This window comes from Pongo pygmaeus, chromosome 3, assembly GCF_028885625.2.
Source record: "Pongo pygmaeus isolate AG05252 chromosome 3, NHGRI_mPonPyg2-v2.0_pri, whole genome shotgun sequence".
NCBI classification, from domain to species: Eukaryota; Metazoa; Chordata; class Mammalia; order Primates; family Hominidae; genus Pongo; species Pongo pygmaeus.
Window position 1 is genome coordinate 153532997 of NC_072376.2, and position 18806 is coordinate 153551802.

At 36.2% G+C, this 18806-nt stretch overlaps 1 protein-coding gene across 3 annotated transcripts in view; it reads left to right on the forward strand.

Moving 5' to 3' along the window:
* The first annotated feature begins 1891 nt into the window (after positions 1–1891).
* The window catches only part of ELMOD2 (ELMO domain containing 2), a 29671-nt gene continuing 12756 nt past the window's right edge, over positions 1892–18806 (forward strand). Inside the window, exons 1-6 of one of the 3 annotated variants that reach the window (XM_054484326.2) lie at positions 1892–2046; positions 3195–3345; positions 5249–5277; positions 13525–13622; positions 15206–15335; positions 17966–18099. In XM_054484326.2, the coding sequence (XP_054340301.1) occupies positions 3204–3345; positions 5249–5277; positions 13525–13622; positions 15206–15335; positions 17966–18099 (533 nt within the window). In that variant the 5' untranslated portion in view covers positions 1892–2046; positions 3195–3203. Of the gene's footprint in view, positions 2384–3194; positions 3346–5248; positions 5278–13524; positions 13623–15205; positions 15336–17965; positions 18100–18806 lie in introns of all 3 variants that reach the window. The other 2 variants (XM_054484328.2, XM_054484327.2) reach the window with 2 other exon arrangements.

Below are 18806 nucleotides of genomic sequence, written 5' to 3' on the forward strand. Positions count from 1 at the left end.
TGGAGAAGGTCCCACTTTTTCCATGAAACCAGAATCTTAATCTTAGGATATAATTAGCCTTTAGCTAGCCACAAGAAAGAAGAAAACCAAAGAGAATAAGAAATAGAGATGGACAATCTCTCCTGAGAAACAGGATTTGTTTAATGTATCTGCCAGTTACATGCAGGTGAATTAGTGGAAAAGGGAACAGGCAAAAGGTATGCATAAGAAGTTTTAATGTACAGCGACCCTGCTTACAATAAATGCAGCTTAATCAGTTTCTCAGGTTCTGACAAAACATATCAGCATTCTCTTCTCTTGGGGAAATACATAAATGGAAGTGGGCAAACAGGCAGCAGGGAAACAAGGAGGAGAGAGTTCCTCTACTGCACTGCCTACACTCAGTACAGCACTTTGAAAAGACAAAAGGATTACATATAGAATTATCTCACCTTCTACTATGTAAAAGTTTGTGTAATAATGGAGATCCTCCTGTAATAGAAGTTAGTTTATATCTCAATTTGCCAAATCGGCTGTGCACTTTGCCTTTCTAAATCTTTTAATCTATAATTTAAAAAATTACATTAGATGATAGTTATAAGTTCTCTTTAAGATTTAAGATTCTGTGATTTTACTATTATAGTGTCTATCCAGACTTCATTACCAAGTTCATTGTTGGTACGGGACAGGGATGACGGCTTACGCACCCTGCACATGGCTAGTGTTCTACAATTAGTCCATTTTTTAAATGCTGGTTGAGATGTGGGAAAGTATGTATCACTTGCTTCAATTCAAGGAGTTGGAAGGAATATACATATATACACTTGCATATAATATTTTTGGAATTAGAAACAAGAAAGTAATACTGGTTGCTTCTGAGCAAGGTGACTGAGGTATCAGGAGTTTTGGGTGGATGGGGAAAGTTGTTTTCAATATCAGTTGTCCTCTGTATTTATATTCTACTCTCCCCCTTGCTCTTTCTCCTCCAGCCACCCCGGCCTTCTTGCTCTTCCTCCAACATTTCAAAAACGCTCCCAATTCAAGGTCTTTGCACTTGTCATTCTGGTGCTTGGATCACTCTCCCTTCAGATACTCCCACAGTAAACTCCCTTACTTCATTCAATGAGGCCAAAATGCCACGTTAATAATGAGACTTCCTTGACCACACTGTATGCAATGACTTCCCCCACAGACTCCCCATTACCCCTTAGCTAACGACCCCTATACCCTTAACATTTAGCAGCATCTGACATATTAAATATTTGGCTGTTTGTTTCGTGTTTCACTGCCTTTTGGAACACTGCCTGTGCTAACAATCAACAAATACTTGTTGAATTAAGAAACTTACTGCTTGAGGTTTTTAAAAAGTAATCACGAAATTACTTTTTCAACAAAAACAACCAGTTAGGGAATAAACATTTGATAAATTAACTTTTAGACCTATAGTATTATAGGATAAAGTCCAAACTTCTTTTCTCAACACATGGACTTTCCTTATCTGCCACGTATTGGCCACAGTCAAGTAGCCGGTTCCCTTTCCTCGTGCATAAAGTGGAGTTATTCATAATTACTTCACAGAATTAAGATTCAATGCAGATGAAAGCGCTTTTGTAACTAAGGCACTATAAGTTACCGTAGGCACAGGGTTTCTTCCGCGCTTGGAGCCTAGGAATAGTACAAGGTGTCAATCTGCGCTAAGGACCTGAGGTTCAAGGAGGGAGAAGTCTCCAGCGCAGCGCTAGGAGACGCTATTCTGGCGCGGGGCGGGACTCCTGGCGGCCGTTGCCAGGGAAACCGTCCGGGCGACCCTAGTATTCTGAGCCCTCGCGCCTGGGCCACTCAGCTCGACCTCTCTCCAGCGTTAGCAATAGGTGGAACGCGGGCCAATCGGAAAAGGCCGGAGGGGCGGGGCGGGCAGTGGCCCTGGGAAGGCGGGTCCGCGGCCTGGCTCCCTGATTTCCGGGTCGCGGTGCTTGCAGGGAGTGTTCCGTCGTTTCCGTTGCCGGCTGTTTGCAGTGGGGAAACCGAGGCAGCTCCTGCTCCCCCTAGTTCTTCCGCTCCTGTGAGGTGGCTGCTGTTTCTTTTCCTCTTGCCCCGGCTGCATCGGTGCGGCTGCGCTGAGAGTGCGCGGGCTCGCCAGCCCCGTGGGGTTCTGCGGGAACCCGGGGGCGCCTGGGCCGGCGGGTCTTTGTGCGAGCCCTGCCCTCCCATTCGCGGGCGGCGCGCGAGGGGATTCGGCGCAGCGACGCCCAGAGCCCTGGGGTGCTCAGGCGCCGCTAGGCGTGCATCCCCTCTGCTCGGCAGTTCTGCGCTTTTGTCCTAATGAGCGCGGACTAGATGGCTTGGTTTTCAAGATAATGATCAGCACAGCTTTGCTTTGCGCTGTTTCTGCACTGACCTGCGGGTACTTCGAACTTCGACAGTCCCTCCTCAGGCCCTAGTCCAGAGATGACGTGTCTGTGGGAGTGTTTAAGGCAGGAAGGAGACGAGCAATTTTGTTTTTAAGTATCTCCCTCTCACTAGTATCTCCCGTTTTCATTTAGAAGCTGAAGAATTTTCTTATGGCATAAGATACAGTTGTATCGAGTGTGTACTTAAAAAAACAAAACAAAAACTTGTTAGTATTTCTGCCCTTGACCTATTGAATGGAAAATCAAGAATGAGCTAAGGTGTTATATACTCAGTGTTCAACTTGTATACTTAAGTTTGTAGTGTTTTTATTTGCTGACATCACCTGACTGGGACAGTTGTAACGAATTATCCACATGGGATAAGAAAAGCGTATTCTATAAAAACAATTCTGATGTTTTGGTATATGTTTTAATTGTTGATTAGTTGGGGTCCTCTTGATCTTGAACTGTTGAGCCCCAGTTCTCAAAGAATGGGAAATTAGGAAACTAAGATATGAAATACAATTATTTAGCAAAAAGTGCAAACCATTCTGTTATTCTTTCAAGCCATTGAATAGTTTGAGTACGTTGTTTGAATTTTAGTTTTGAAAAAGTGATAAATTGGCCATTTGATCATCATTTAATTAAGCGGTATATATTACACCTGCCATTGTTTTTAGATGCCTAATTAAACTGTCACAAAACAGACACAATGAAATAATAGATACATAATTTGAGATTTGATCAGTTGTATAAACTAATTTTTTAAATTTTAAAATTCAGTTTAAGGTCATTAAGCTTGTCTTGTATATTTCCCTCCTCCAGGAAAAAAAAATGTTTATTTCTTTGTGGGAGTTCTTCTATGGGCACTTTTTTCGATTTTGGATGAAATGGCTATTACGACAGATGACTGGGAAGTGTGAATTGCAGCGAATATTTGATACCTATGTAGGTGCACAAAGGACACACAGGATAGGTAATGTTATTCAAAAAAAAGTACTAATAAAAGTTTAACTATTTTTCTCAGGACTCGCAGTGACAGATGTATTTCTTGTGTATCCTGACAAGTCACTTAAACTGAATTTCATAAGCTCTGAAGTCCCACTTTGACTCCTTCAGCTCTAAAATTGTATGAATTTATAGAAAAAGAAAGTGGTTATTTAATTGCTTATGTGTGGAAAGAATTATCTTCTCTGGCTCCTGAAGTTTATCAGTTATTCCTTAGATTATAGTTGCAACCTATTTTCTGGTGAAAAATTTCTATGCTTATATAATCCCTTTGAAATTTTCACTCACATGATGGGAAGAATGAGTGCCTCAGTCTAGATCCATTTTTATACTTAGCATCCTTCATCAGTCTTTACTTTCTTACTGTTACTTATGAAAGGCCTGTAATTATGTATCCAGTGGTCTGTAGAAAAGATTATTAGACTCATTCTCACTGTCCAATACCGTAGCCAGTAGCCACATTATATTGAGCATTTGAAATGTGGCTAGTCTAAATTGAGATGTACTGTAAGTGTAAAATGTAAAATATAAACTGTATTTCAAAGACTTATAAGAAAATGTAAAAAGTCTCAGTAATTGTTTATATTCTTTATATGTTGAAATGGTAATATTTTGGATATGTTGGGTTAAAAATATATTAAAATTTTATCTGTTTCTTTTTACTTTAATGTGGCTATAGAGAATTTTAAAGTACACAAATGGGTCACATTTTGGCTCCTGTTATATTTCTGTTGAACAGTGTTGCTCTGTTACCTTCTAAAATACATCAGTTTTCAGTGCTTCATTGAAAATTTTACTCTAAAATTTGAACACAGATGAGTAAGAACTGTGGTTTGAGGTCGCTTCTTTTCAGTCAGGATAAGGAAGAGCAGAGAAGTGCTCTAGCTCTTGCTCTCTGTGTTAAACGGAAAATTGTGAATTAGCCAGATTTCCTTTTGTTTTGATCAAGTGTGCTTCGACTGAGAAATCAACCCCCGTCAGGTTAAGAGAGTGGAGTATTGGCAATTGGAACCTGTATCCAAGACAACATCGGAAGAATGACAGACAGACGCTGCCTCAGGGCAGCTGGTTGATTAAGTTTAATTACTTTCCTAGTTTTCTTACAACTTCATGGTTGACTTAAATTATTGCTGCTCTTTTAATTTGCCCTTTTGACTACTCAACAAAGCACCTCTTGATAAGAAATCTCTTCAGGCAGTATGGGTTGGTGTTTTATAGTATGGGGGAAGAATATATATAAAGGCATTTGTTTGTGGCAAAAGCATTTTTCCTAAATTTTTCAAATTGCTGAGAAAAGATTATTCGTAAATGTGCCAGAAAATTTTTTAAATAGACCAATAAAAATGTTCCTGTGATTCTTGATATAGAAACCAGGAATGGAGAAGCTATTTGTCTGGTGACAGAAGGGTTGACCAGATAATCTGAAGTCCTTGCCCATTTGTTGTGTGATTTGGTTGCTATCACCTCAAATCTAAAGGCTGAGGCTAACAAATGAAAATGCAGTAGAGAGCACTCTCATTGTAGTCTTAAGATGAGTTTCTGGGACCTGAGCTACTGTGACACAATTATGGGTGAATTTGCAGTGGTAAGTAGACACTTTGGGGTCTAAACAGAAACACATGACCCCAGGTAATGAGGTTGGTGTCACCTCTTTGAATAGGTATTTTGTGTTTGGTTGAGTTTTTTGAAATCATATATTTATACTGTAAGATTAAATTTTAAAATGCTTGCTGTTATATAGAAATTATATCTCCTGGAACTATTAGTTTGTTACTGGTTTGATATTTTTACTAGTTGTTTATTGTAGGGTAATTGAAAAACAGCATTTAAGTGATAACATCTTTTTTTTTTTTTTTTTTTTGTCATTTCAGAAAATTCCTTGACATACTCCAAGAATAAGGTAGGATAACATAAAGGTGGTAACTCTAGAAAACTTAACTTGAACATATTTTTTCTTAAAAAATAAAAAGTGCCCTGCTAGAAGAGTGTTTTCTATAATGAGCATTGAGTGAAATTTTCCCCGTTTAGAGGTAATATTCTGTTTTCAAGCATTTCTCTATATATGTGTTTTTCGTGTGTATTTCAAAGAAAATACTTGAATAATTTGTCTTGTTCTGAGGTTTTACTTGTTTATTTTGCTTTAAGAGTTGATAGCTTTTAGGAAAGCAGGGCCTTAGGAGGAAAGTCGTCTTTTAGACTGTGTCCTCAGGATAGATTATATGAGAGAAAAGCAACTTAGGATAGAGAAAACCCTGGGTTGTGTACCTTTTCAGCTAAAATAAGTCATAATTCATGCTATGTATTAGTCAGCTTTTGCTGTGTAACAAACTATTATAAAATCTCAGGGGCATAAAACGATACGTTGTTTCTTGCTCATATGTCTATGGGTCAGCTGGAGAAGCCTGCCTTCAAGCTGGCGCCAAGTTCCTGTCTGTTCCATTTGTCTTATCTGGGACTCAGGTAGGGGGTTAACAGGTACCTGGTGAATGTTTTCACCGTGGATAACTGAAGGCCCAACTACACAAACATATTTTAAGTCTCTTTGTGTCATGTCTGTTAGCAACCTGTTAGTTAAAACAAGTTACATGGCCAAGCCCAAGTCAAGGGGTGGAGAAATATGATATGCCCACCATAAGGCTATGGTAGGGAGTAGGTTGTATAATTCAATTACAGAGTAATGAAGAATTGGGACCAATAATTCAGTCTACCACATGCTGTTACTTCCCTATTGTAGTTCACAATTTTGTCTACATGTAGATTATTTGGTGTGGCAAGGATAGAATACGGGTCATCTAGACCATTGTTTGAAATCCCATAATAGAACACAACCAGTATTAAACAATAATAGGAATAGAATAGAAAATATTTAGAAACCATTGGTCATAATATGGTTAAATATATTTTAGGAATTTTTTATACTATTATAATTATTTTAAATATTTCGGTGTACATCTGTGTGTATTTTGGACATCCACATGAATGTTTGTTCTTGATCACGATGTAAAATGTGGCTCAAGGTCAAAAATGTTGATGTGCTACTGTCTAGTAATATGAATCGTGCCAGAAATAAAATAGACCTTCTTGAGAGTTGCAAGCACATCTGTTATGTTCTGAAGAGTAACCTTTAAAATAGATACTTTAATGATTTAGTTATACTCTTTAAGAATGGTCTATTTAAGAATAACTCATATATATAAGTGAATATTTGGGGGAAGAGTCCAGAGTTACACTCCTTTGTTCAGAATTGTTAGAGAGTGATTAATATATTTTTTTAAATGAGGATATGGAGGTCCTGAAAGCTAACAAGTTGCTGGTTCTCAAAATTTATTTATACCTTATCTATTTGTATAGTTCCTTTATTTGAAACCTACCATGCAGTTTCCCAAAGTAACAATATTATAAATTGTAGCAGATGCACTTGGGGAGGTGTTATATTTCAGGTCCATTACAAGAGTAGTTCTTAAACTTAAGGAAGAATCAAAATCTTCTGGAGGCCTGTTAAAACACAGATTATTGGGCCCCATCCCCGGAATTTCTGATCTGGTTCTGATTGCATTTCTAACATGTTCCCAGGTGATACTGCTGCAGCCGTTCCTGCTGGTGAGGGCAGTGTCTTGAGGCACTAATAGCATATTAGTATGCTGTCTGGGGACTATTGTGGATCGTAACTGCTTTAACTTTGTTTCGATTGGAAACTGTGTGCGTTTTTCAAACTGACCTTAAACAAGTTGGTTTGGAACTATTTGGGTGCTGAACCCTCTAGAATGAATTGTTCTACGAAATCTGTTTTCTTTAAGCCTCAACATTGTAAAGAGAGTAAAACCATAACTGAGCTCTTTATGTTATACCCACAATCCCAGCTTCCAACCAAATTTTTCAGTAGTGTGTTCCTCCAAATACCTTGACATCTCTCAGCCTGGAAGTTGACCAACACTGCCATTGCTGTCCACTAAAACTCTTATCTGGCCCCCTTCATTACTCTCTGACTTTATCTGCTGCAGTTCTTGCCTTGCTCACTGGTCATCACCACTATGCTGCCTGTTATTTTCCAAACACATCAGCATGCTTCTGGTTTATGACCTTTGCGCCAGGTCTTCTGTTTAAGTAGAATTATCTTCTTCCGCTTAAAAGCTTAGCTCGCTTCCTCATTTTCAGGTTTTTCCTCAGTTATGACATTCTCTATGAGATTTTCCATGACCATTCTCTACCTAAGGGTATACCTTTGTCTCTCTTTATGATCCCCTTTGCTTAATTGTTTCACCATAGCACAGACCATCACTAGCATACTAAATATTTTACTTATTTATTTTTCCATTCCTGAAAAGAAAAAGGCATTGTTTTTTTTGTTGTTGTTTTGTTCACTGATGTTTTTCTAGTACCTGAAACAGTGCCTGGAATGTGATAAGGACTCTGAATATTTATTGAGTGAATGAATGAATAAGTGAGAAAAATAAGAGGATAAAGAATAATAAGTAAATGAAAATTTACTTTTTTCAGAATAGAGTGTGTAGTGTTTCTTTTATTTACTAATTTACTGTAGAGGTTCTGGAACTGGGGACTGAGTATCACGTCTATCAGTGTAGTTGTTATAACTGCATTTGTAACAACAGTTTTGGTCACAGAATTTATTAATGGGATTGTATGTGTGGTAAAATCATGCCAAGCTTAAGTGGAACAATACATAAGATGCTACATTTAAGAACTCCAGTGCCTTGGTCAAATCCATTCAAGGATTTGAATGACTACCACATATTCGATATTCAACCAGGGTCTTCGGGATATTCAAAAGATATACAAAAGACTGGAATTGAATGTAATTGTAAGTAGAAGTTTAGAGAAGGACGAGGTAAATGTAGACTAGAGTGTTTGGGGATTTTAAAGTAGTGGTTACAAGTTAAAGAAAAATAAAATGTTATTTTTTACCTCTGTTGCTTGCTATTAAAAAGTTCGCTTGAAAAGTAAACATTAAAATTGTATTCTTATGAACTTCATTATTCAAAAATAGAAATTGCTAATAGTACTTTGGAGGGCATCCTGCAAAGAGAGTGGTCAACCAATGGGTAAATACTGAAATTAAATCACTTACGATTTATTCTTTTAAGGTTTTAAATCTAAGACAAACTTTCCAATAAACAGAAGTAGCCTTATCAATTTAAAAATATAATTTATGTGTGTATTGCACCTAATTTGTATATTCCATTTACTTTGTAGGGTAAATCTATTTCTCATTTTGTGATATTTTGGTTTACCTAATTACATTTTTATTCGATAAAAAAATCTGGGTTCAAATCCTGATATTATCAATTACCAGTTGTTTGGCTTTGTACAGGTTACTTATTTGCTCATTCTAAAAGCTATTCATACCCACATAGTTGTTTTGAAATTAGAGGTATTACTATGAAAACAGTCTAAGAGAATGCCCAATACTTGGTAAGTATTCAACAAATAGTGGTTACTAATAATATTAATGATAATATAATTAAGCCAATATATACCATAATCATTTTAGAAATTTGATATTCATGAAAACCTCTTTGGTACTTCAGATTATTTAGCATTACCAATGATTGCTGTGAATAAAAGTGATTTTAATCTATTCAGAGTGATTCCCTAAAGCAGTGATCTTGAAGTATGATCATGTTGGATTGTGCACCGTTCCACAGTGTGCATTCTTTCTTTGTTAAAAATTGAATCTTATTTGCTTATATTTTAGATTAAGGACTATTTATCAATTAGATATTAAGGGTTAACAAACTTTGGGATTTATAAATAAAAATTAATGACTTACTAGAATTTGAGGAGTCTAATTCAATATTCTGCTAAGAAGTCTGGCTTCCATGCAATATATGACAATGTAGCAAAGCTCCACTGTACTTATGCATATACAGGCATTTGAATTTCTGAAAGTTAGGGAGGGATACTTTGGCAATCTATTAGTGTTTTTGGTGGCTGTCTTTTTATTGCAGCTGCCATCTTAGGTTTTAAATAATAATAATGTAGCTGTTAAATAGTTGAATAATAAATATACATTTTATGGCATTAGTTTAGTTTTCCTTTAATGCTATAGTGATGCACATTTGCATTTTTGGGCTCTACTTTTCCACTACAGCCTATAGTCATTCAAAGTATGATAAGGGGATTCTATGAACGACTTTATGCCAATGAATTGTTTGATTTTACACAAAATGGACAAAGTCCTTGAAGAACAACTTACCAAACTAACACAAAAAGAGATAAAAAATCTAAATAGTAGTATACTTAAAAAAGAAATAGAAACTGTAATTTAAAATTTTTTCACAAATCTCCAATCTTGGCTTCACTAGTGAAGTGTTAAACATTTAAGGGAGAAGAAATAATACCACTATTACATTAACTCCTAGGAAACAGAATAGAAAGAAACACACTTTATGGGGCCAGTATCATCTTGATACTAAAGCCAGATATAGACAATATGATATGTGAAAACTACGGTTCAATGTCCTTCATGAATATAGGTGCAAAAGTCCTTAACAGAATGCTAGCAAATTGATCCCAGTAATACATAAAAAGGATAATATGTCATGTTGAGGTTTTTTTTTGTTTTTTTTTTTTTTGATACAGAGCCTTGCTCTGTTGACCAGGCTGGTGTGCAGTGGCGTGATCTCGGCTCACTGCAACCTCCACCTCCCGGGTTCAAGCAGTTCTCTCACCTCAGTCTTTCGAGTAGCTGGGGTTGCAGGTGCACACCACCATGCCTGGCTAATTTTTGTATTTTTAGTAGAGACAGGGTTTTACCATGTTTCCCAGGCTGGTCTCAAACTCCTGACGTCAGGTGATCCACCCACCTCTGCCTCTTGAAGTGCTGGGATTACAGGCATGAGCCATTGCACCCGGCCTGTCATGTTGAGTTTTCAGAATCAATGTATGTAATTTACCACATTAACAGAGTAAATCAGAAAAATATGAACATTTCAGCAGATACTGAAAAACTATTTTGACAGAATTCAGTACCAATTCATGATTAAAAAATCTCAACTAGGCATAGAAGGAACTTTCTCAACCTATGAAAGGCTGTGAAAAACCTGCAGCTAACATGATACATAACACCGAATTATTGAATGCTCACCACATTCAACTGGGAACAAGACAAATATATGTACTTTCTCTGCTTTTATTCAGCATCATACTAGAGATCCTAAGTAGTTCAGTAAGGCAAGAAGAAGTAATATAAGACATAATGATTGGAAAGAAATAAATTATATTAACAGATGACGTAGTTTGTGAATGTAGAAAATCCTAAGAAATCTACAAAAACTACTGGCATTATTAATAAATGAATTTAATAGTGTTACAGGACATGGTATACTACTGTATGTTAGCAACAAACTTTTGGAAAATAAAGAACAATACCACTTACAAAAGCATCCAGAAAACATAAAATATTTGGGGCTAAATTTAATGAAAGATGCATAAGACTTCTGCACTAAAACTCCCAGAGAAGATTGCTGAGAAAGATGAAAATGGAACCATACACTGTATTCATCCATTGGAGGACTCAGTATTAAGATGTTAATTCCCAAATTGATCTATGGATTCAATGCAGTTCCAGTAAAAACCCCTGCAGACTACTTTTGAAGATTCTGACAAGCTCATTCTAAAGTTTATAAAGAAATGGAAAGAATCTAGAATAGCCCACATAATCTTCTAAAAGGACCCCTACTACCTGACTTTAAGACTTTCTAGTCAAAAGATGAATATAACAGATGAGAGACCAGAAATTGACCACACCTAATATGTCATATAATTTTTAACAAGGGTATCAAAGCAATTCAATGAAGAGAAGAAAGTCTTTTCAATAAATAGTGCTGGAACAACTGGGTATGTATGGGGGAAAAAAACAAACCTCAACTTCAGTCTCTTACCATACATGAAAACTAATTTAATATGGATGTTAGACCTATGTTTAAGCTAAAACTTTAAAGTTTCTGAAAGCAAGCGTAGGAGAATATCTTCCACCTTGGGTTATGCTACCACTTAAAAAAATTGAAAAGTTAAATTTCATCAAAATAAAACTGCTCATCAATGATACGTTTAAGGAAAGGAATAGGCAGGCCACAGACTGAGAATGTATTTGCAGCATATGTATCTGATAAGGGACTTGTATCTAATAAATAACTTTTATAACTCAGTAATAAAAAGGCAACAGAATTTTTAATGGGCAAGAGCTTTGAATAGTCACTTGACAAAGGTGTATATATACGTGTGTGTGTGTGTGTATGTATACACACTTGGAAAAGTGGTCAGCATTATTAGTCATCAGAGAAATGCAAATTAAAATCACAATGAGAGGACACTACATACCTAAAAGTTACCTAAATGAAATAGACTAACAACACTAATGTTGCAAACACCAGTTGGAGCAGAAGATGATATTGTCACTTTGGAAAGTGGTTTTGGCAATTTCATTGAAAGTTAAACACATACTGCCCTAGTAATTTCACTCTTAGGTGTCTAAGAAATGAAAATATATATTTATCAAAAGTATAATAAAGTATGGTCCCAAACCAGGTACCAGGAGAATGAATAAGCAAATTGAGGTATATTCATGCAATACAACTCAGCAATTAAAAGGGACAAATTACAGATATGAGAAAGAATATGGATATGAGTAAGAATGTGGATGAATCCTAGAAACGTTATGTTGAACAAAAGAAGCCAGACACAAAAGAGTACATACTTTGATTCCATTTATGTGCACACAGCTAAGCTATGGTGGTAGAAATCAGAACAGTGGTTGCTTCTTGAAGGAAGAATTGATTGAAAAGGGGCATAAACGAACTTTCTGGGATGATAGAAATGTTCTGTATCATAGTAGGGATGTGGATTATCTGGATGTATGTATTTGTCAAAACGGATCAGACAACATCTGTGCCTTTCACTGTATTTAAATTATAAATCAATTTTTAAAAAAGTAATGGAATAATATATACAGGAAAGAGTATTTGCTTAGAAACTAGATGTGGTTTCTTGTCTTAACTCTGCCCTAAATTTATGTATGCCTTGGGCAAGTTCATTCAATCAGTCATTTGTTCATAATATATTTAACAAAGTTTTGAGCATGTAATCAGTAATGTGCTATCCTAGACGCTCAAGATATAAGAGTAAATAAGAGAGACAAATGCTGGTGGAGAACATAGAGAAAATATGGTGTGGTCAGTGCTCTCTAACTGAAGTATGACTATGAAAGGAAGTAGTTAACTCTAGGGCTGGGGAAGACTTCACAGAGGAAGTGACATTGAACTGGATTTTTAATGTTTTAGGAGTTTGTAATACATGCAAAAAGGTATGGCTTTTGCCATGACTACCCATGGCGAAGGTAGTCCTTTTACCAGTGCTGGTATTTAAGCTTCAACACTCTTCCTGTACCCATATTATCTCAGGATTGGACAAGCTAGACTTTGTTGACCATATCTGTATCTTTACTGATTGTTATTAATAGATCTTTGACCATTTTCTTCTCACCTTTTACTTTTCTCTGGGGAAATCTGTTTCTGTCTCTCTCTCTCGCCTTGGGGTATATCTAAACTAAGGACTCTATTTTTATTTTCTTACCAGTTTTGATTTGAAGTCTTAGTTTGTGAACTGTTCTTCAGTATGCACAGTAAATTCTTATAGTTTTCAAATTTGATCTGATTTTGTTTTTGTCAGTGCCAGTTTGTTACCAGTGGTGATCTCTGGAGACAAGATTTTGAGATTCAACTCTTTTCTGCATTTAATTTTTTAAACTTATGCATTCAAGATTTTTTAACATTTTTATTATGTAATTAAAATATCTACTTCATAAATACTATGGTGGCAGCTCATTTGCTAAGAACTCATCAGCTGAGAACCTGTTGAGTCAGTTGAGGAAGGCTTCCTCTGGTACATCATGTTGCTGTTCTTTTATTATAAAACTACATATATATATATATATATATATATATATATATATATATATATATATATATGAGTTTAGCCCTAGAGAAAATTTGAAATAAACTGGTTGAAACAAACTGGGTTTATTTTGCATTTTTAATACGTACTTTGTAAGGTTGATTAAATGTCTCACAACTACGTCTTTTTCAGCTACAAAGAATTTTTCTCATTTGGCTTTCTTTTACATAAATAGGTTTTACAGAAGGTGACACGTGTTGTTCAGAGTGAAGTGGACAAATATGTAGACGATATTATGAAGGAAAAGAATATTAACCCTGAGAAGGATGCCAGGTGTGCGTTTTTTACATTATTCTTTTTTATTATGCATTTATAGCCTGTGAGGTATCAAGATCACGCACTGTTGTAACACTTTAGAGCTGAAGGGTTTGTGGAGATCATCTGATTCAGCGCTCTCACTTCACAAGAGGAGCAGTTGAGATCCAGAGAGGGCAGTGATAGAATCAGGGCTAGAACCTGTATCTCTTGGTTTCCAGCCCAGTACTAATGTCAGTATATCATCTGCCTTCTTCAAGATGTCTTACCATGACTTTCCCAAGGTTAATAACTTTGGCTACTATGTCTTTTGAAATACAGTTCCTATGTCCTCCTCTAGTAAGGTCCTCCCAGGCTCCTCCATTCTGAGTTAGGTGTATTGCTGTGGCATCTCATAGTGCTATCATACCATTTAACCCATTGTACTATAGTCATTGATTAACTCTTGTCCTTCCCTCTGTAAATTCTAAGTTCCATAAGAAGAGTACTTATCCCATTTCTGTTTTCCCAGTGCTGGTATGTTGACATAGTATTTCACACTTTTTCCTTCATTCAGCATTTTCTATGTGAATATAGAGGAAGGAACAATTTATTTCAGCTGAGACGAGGAAGGGTCTAGGAGGGAACTGTGAGGATAGTTCCACCCAAGAGGTGGTATTTACACTGGACCTTGATGAATGGGTAGGGGAACAGTGCCAGCAAGGCACAGAGACATAGAAATATTAATACTTTTGTATCTGGAGTGATAGGGAGTTATTTGTAGCTGGATCATTGAATATGAGCAGAGTAGTGGCTGGAGAAATGAGTGAAATGCTAGATTGATACATTGCAGAGTCTTGTATGCCATACTGAAGGATGTAGATGTTGTCCTCTGATTTTTAAGCAAACAAGCTACATTTTTAGATATGTATTTTAGGAAGATGGAGAGTAGATTTGATAATGTGGGAGGCTGGCAGAAGGAATAAAGAATAGGAAATTTGAGTTATTCATGCAAGAAATGACAAAGGCATAAATACAGTAGGAGAAAGAGTGCTATGAGGATTGCTTTGAAGGACATTTCAGAGATAGAAAAGATTAGCGTATGGGGATCTTTTGACACATTGTGATGGAGAGAGGCAGGTCAGAACTTGGAGTGTTGTAGCTTGGGGAACTAATGGGTAGCGATGTCATTAATAGATCTAGACACTAAAGAAAGAGCATGTTTCTTTAGGGAAGAGAAGCAGTTTTATTTAGAGCTGAGATAACCTGTTGTGGAGCTATTTGTTTTATATATACTTGGAAAATTAAGTCTACTGGTGATATCTGGCAATAAAGATTTAGGAATGTATAGGATTGCCCAGAGAAAACATGAAGAGAAAATCCTTCACAAATCCTTACGGTTGTGAAGTTTGCCATTCCTACTATGTCTTACCCTCTTTCTAGGCCTTATATCCTATATAGTACTTTGCATAATGTTTTGTATTTAAGGAGGCCTTTGGTGGGTCTTATAGTAAACTGAAAGCCAGGAAATGCTTTCTAAATAGACATATGAACCACAAGCTATGAAAGACTTTATTGTGATAAGAAGGTATGCTTTTTAAAAATAATTTTATCATTTTTAGTTTTAAAATCTGCATGAAGATGTGCTTACTGCAGATAACTGGTTATAAACAGCTGTATTTGGATGTAGAAAGTGTGAGGAAAAGGCCATATGATTCTGATAACCTACAGCATGAAGAGCTACTCATGAAGGTAAATTTCTATTTTCTTTATGTGGAGTTGTTGAACACTAGAAAAATAAATCAGGCTTCAGCTAAGTAAAGTCTGCAAATTCTAGAGGCTTATATGGCTAGGCTTATATGGTTTCTTTGCCCTTAGAGAATTTTATTATGCTGGATTTCATTGATATGGAAAGATTTTTAGTTAGCTATTTTTATCATTTTCTGATAAGCATTATTATAAATATATAATGAATATATATTTATATGAATAAATATATTCAAATAAATTTTATTTTAATGTTTTTATTTCTGAAATAAAAACCTATAGAGATATTTTCAACCAAAAAGTACATGTCTACAAGTTTCAAATTTTTCTCCTACTTTTTATACAAATTGCTCAAAAAAGTTAAGCATTTTTTCAGCTACTTGCAAGTTGAAAACATGTGTGTCCCTTTTCAGATTATTACGTCCAATCTTTTGGGACTTATGGAATGTTAATTGCCAAGTAATGCCAGAAAGATTTAAACTTTAAGAAAGTAAAAATTATTTACTTAGAATTTTCCTGTTTCTTATTTCTAAAGTATAAATGCATAAAGCCAATGAGGTGCCAAAATTAAAGAGTAATAGACCTAGAGTAAGCTTTACAGATCATCTAGACTAGTCCCTTCGTTTGAGGGATGAAGATTCTAAGGACCAGGGAGATGAAGTGATTTGCTTTAGTACTAGAATGGTAGGGTCTGGAACAGAGCTGAATCTCCTGCCCATCCTCTACACCTATTCCAATTTTATTTTAAAATCGTTAAAATAGCGCATTGCACTTGGAATTAGGAGTTCTTTATAACAAAACGTACTGTGGAAACAAACATTGATACTATCTAAGTAACACTAAGCGATGCAAGTTTAAAAACAATAAAGGCTTTTTTTTTTTCATTAGAAGTGTATTTTGTTAAATGAGGATAATACAAATATGTATCTCAAAGGGTTATTGTATGGATGAGTTTTTATATTTAAAGTGTTTAAAATAGTACCTGGCACTTACTGAGGATTAACTGCTATTTCTGTCCCCATTGTCGTCATTTTTCCCTTCATGTTAGGCCCTTGCTACACGATACCTTTCCTTTTGAGGGAAAAAAGTACAAGTCCTACCCTCTAGTCCAGGGAATTTTACCTTGGTACTTCATGGTGAAATTCAGTTCTGCACTACACATACTCAGCAGTCTTACTGGGTAAAGAGCTATGTAATCCGTCTTGCTTTAAGTGTAGTCCAAGGACTACCTTTACTAGCGTTAAATAGTGTTTAGTATGTACACTCCAAAGTTCCACCTTAGACTTACAAAATTAGAATCTCTAGGAATGGAACCCAGAAATTCAATATTCATGCATATTAAATTTTTAATACTAGTGGTTCTACACTGTGGCTCTCACCATATCACTGAGGCCTTATCATTGGCATAATCAAACTCCTTGTAGAATTCATGGAGAGAGGCTAATGTAGGCAAGTCACAGGTGTTGACAATAAAAGTAGTGACCAGGTAAACCTAATATAATGATTGGATTTAGCTTCAGAGCCAGTCTTGACCCTGTTTTAAAGCAAGGTCACTTCACATTTTATTTTAGGTAACAGAATACTCCTTTCATTAGGGGTCCTTATTCAACAATGCTTTAAATGGTAATGAAATGGGAAAAAAATGCAAGTATTTCTGTTTTGCAAATTTTCACAAACCTTCTTTAGTCAACTTCTGTAAGTTTCTTTCATTTGATGGCTTGTGGTATTTAAACAATAAATTTTCTTTATTTTGCATTGATTAGTTTATTGGTATGTAATATTTGATGGCTGGGGTTTTTTTTTTTCCTTTTGGAGATGGAGTCTTGCTCTGTCGCCCAGGCTGGAGTGCAGTGGCGCCATCTCAGCTCACTGCAAGCTCCGCCTCCCGGGTTCATGCCATTCTCCTGTCTCAGCCTCCTGAGTAGCTGGGACCACAGGTGCCCGCCACCACGCCTGGCTAATTTTTTGTATTTTTAGTAGAGACGGGGTTTCACCGTGTTAGCCAGGATGGTCTCAATCTCCTGACCTCGTGATCCACCCGCTTCGGCCTCCCAAAGTGCTGGGATTACAGGCGTGAGCCACCATGCCCGGCTTGATAGTTTTTCTTAAATCCTCATCCTTAAAGATATTTATTTAAAACCAAATCGTATTTTTTTAAACTGAAAATTTGTAAAACAATTGGAATGCTATCAGTATCATTTCTTCATGCTCTTCTGTCTTACACCTATTTTCATTCTGATTAGGGACTATTAACCCACCATTATAATAGAGCCTATTTAACTATACAGTATCTGAAGCAAGGGCTAAGTTCCTAAAATACTGTTTTTTTCTCAAGTGGTTTACCAGTTCTGGGCATATCTGTATTAATTAGTAAATAAAGACATCTCATTGTTTAATATTTTTGTGTATTATTTGTTTACCTTTTCAAAATCTGTTCTTTATACCAGTTTTTTTAATGGGAATAAATGTGCTGCGTGTTTTAGGATAATTGAAAAATGTTCTAAAGTCTTTGCTTAACCTATGGTTTTTCTACGAAAGTTATTTGATAGCATTAAATTACTAGTTACAAGCTATAAGAAAGAAAATGTCTTAATAATGGAAATATGTTTGTACAGCTTTGGAATCTTCTAATGCCCACGAAGAAGTTAAACGCTAGAATCTCCAAGCAGTGGGCTGAAATTGGTTTTCAGGGTGATGATCCCAAGACAGACTTCAGAGGCATGGGCATACTTGGATTAATCAATCTTGTGTAAGTGAAAGTAAACTTTCTTTTCTTCCCTAAATGAAATTACATATAATCTTTGATCTAGTTACTTCTAATAAGAAGTGATCTAGTTGATTCATACTATCTCTGAATTTTAATAACTGCAGTGCTAGAAGTATTTGCTAATGTGTTGGCAACAATAGGAAGATATTGGAGGCCAGGCACAGTGGCTCACGCCTGTAATCCCAGCACTTTGGGAGGGTGAGGCCAGAGGATCACTTGAAGCCAGAAGTTTGTGACCAATCTGAGCAATATAGTGAGACCCTGTCTCTACAAAAATAATTAGCCAGGCGTGGTGGCATTTGCCTGTAGTCCAGCTACTTGGGAGGCTGAGGCAGAAGGATTGCGTGAGCCCAGGAATTCAAGTTTACAGTGAGTCATGATTGTGCCACCTCCAGCCTGGGTGACAGAGCAAGACCCTGTCTTTAAAAAAAAAAAAAAAAAAGACATTGGTGGAAATATAATTGTGTATGTGATTTCTTTACTTACCAATGCTTTCCTCTCTTTTTTCTTTCTGGTTTCCATTCTGATACCTCTTAAAGAATTATGTATACTCCTACTGCCTTTATTCACTTGCTTTTTCTCTCTGGGCTCTCTGATTCTATTTTGGCAAATATAACTAGGTAAGGTGATAATAAAGTATCTTTACATATGTTCTTCACCACCTGTGACAACTTACCTACCTGCATTCC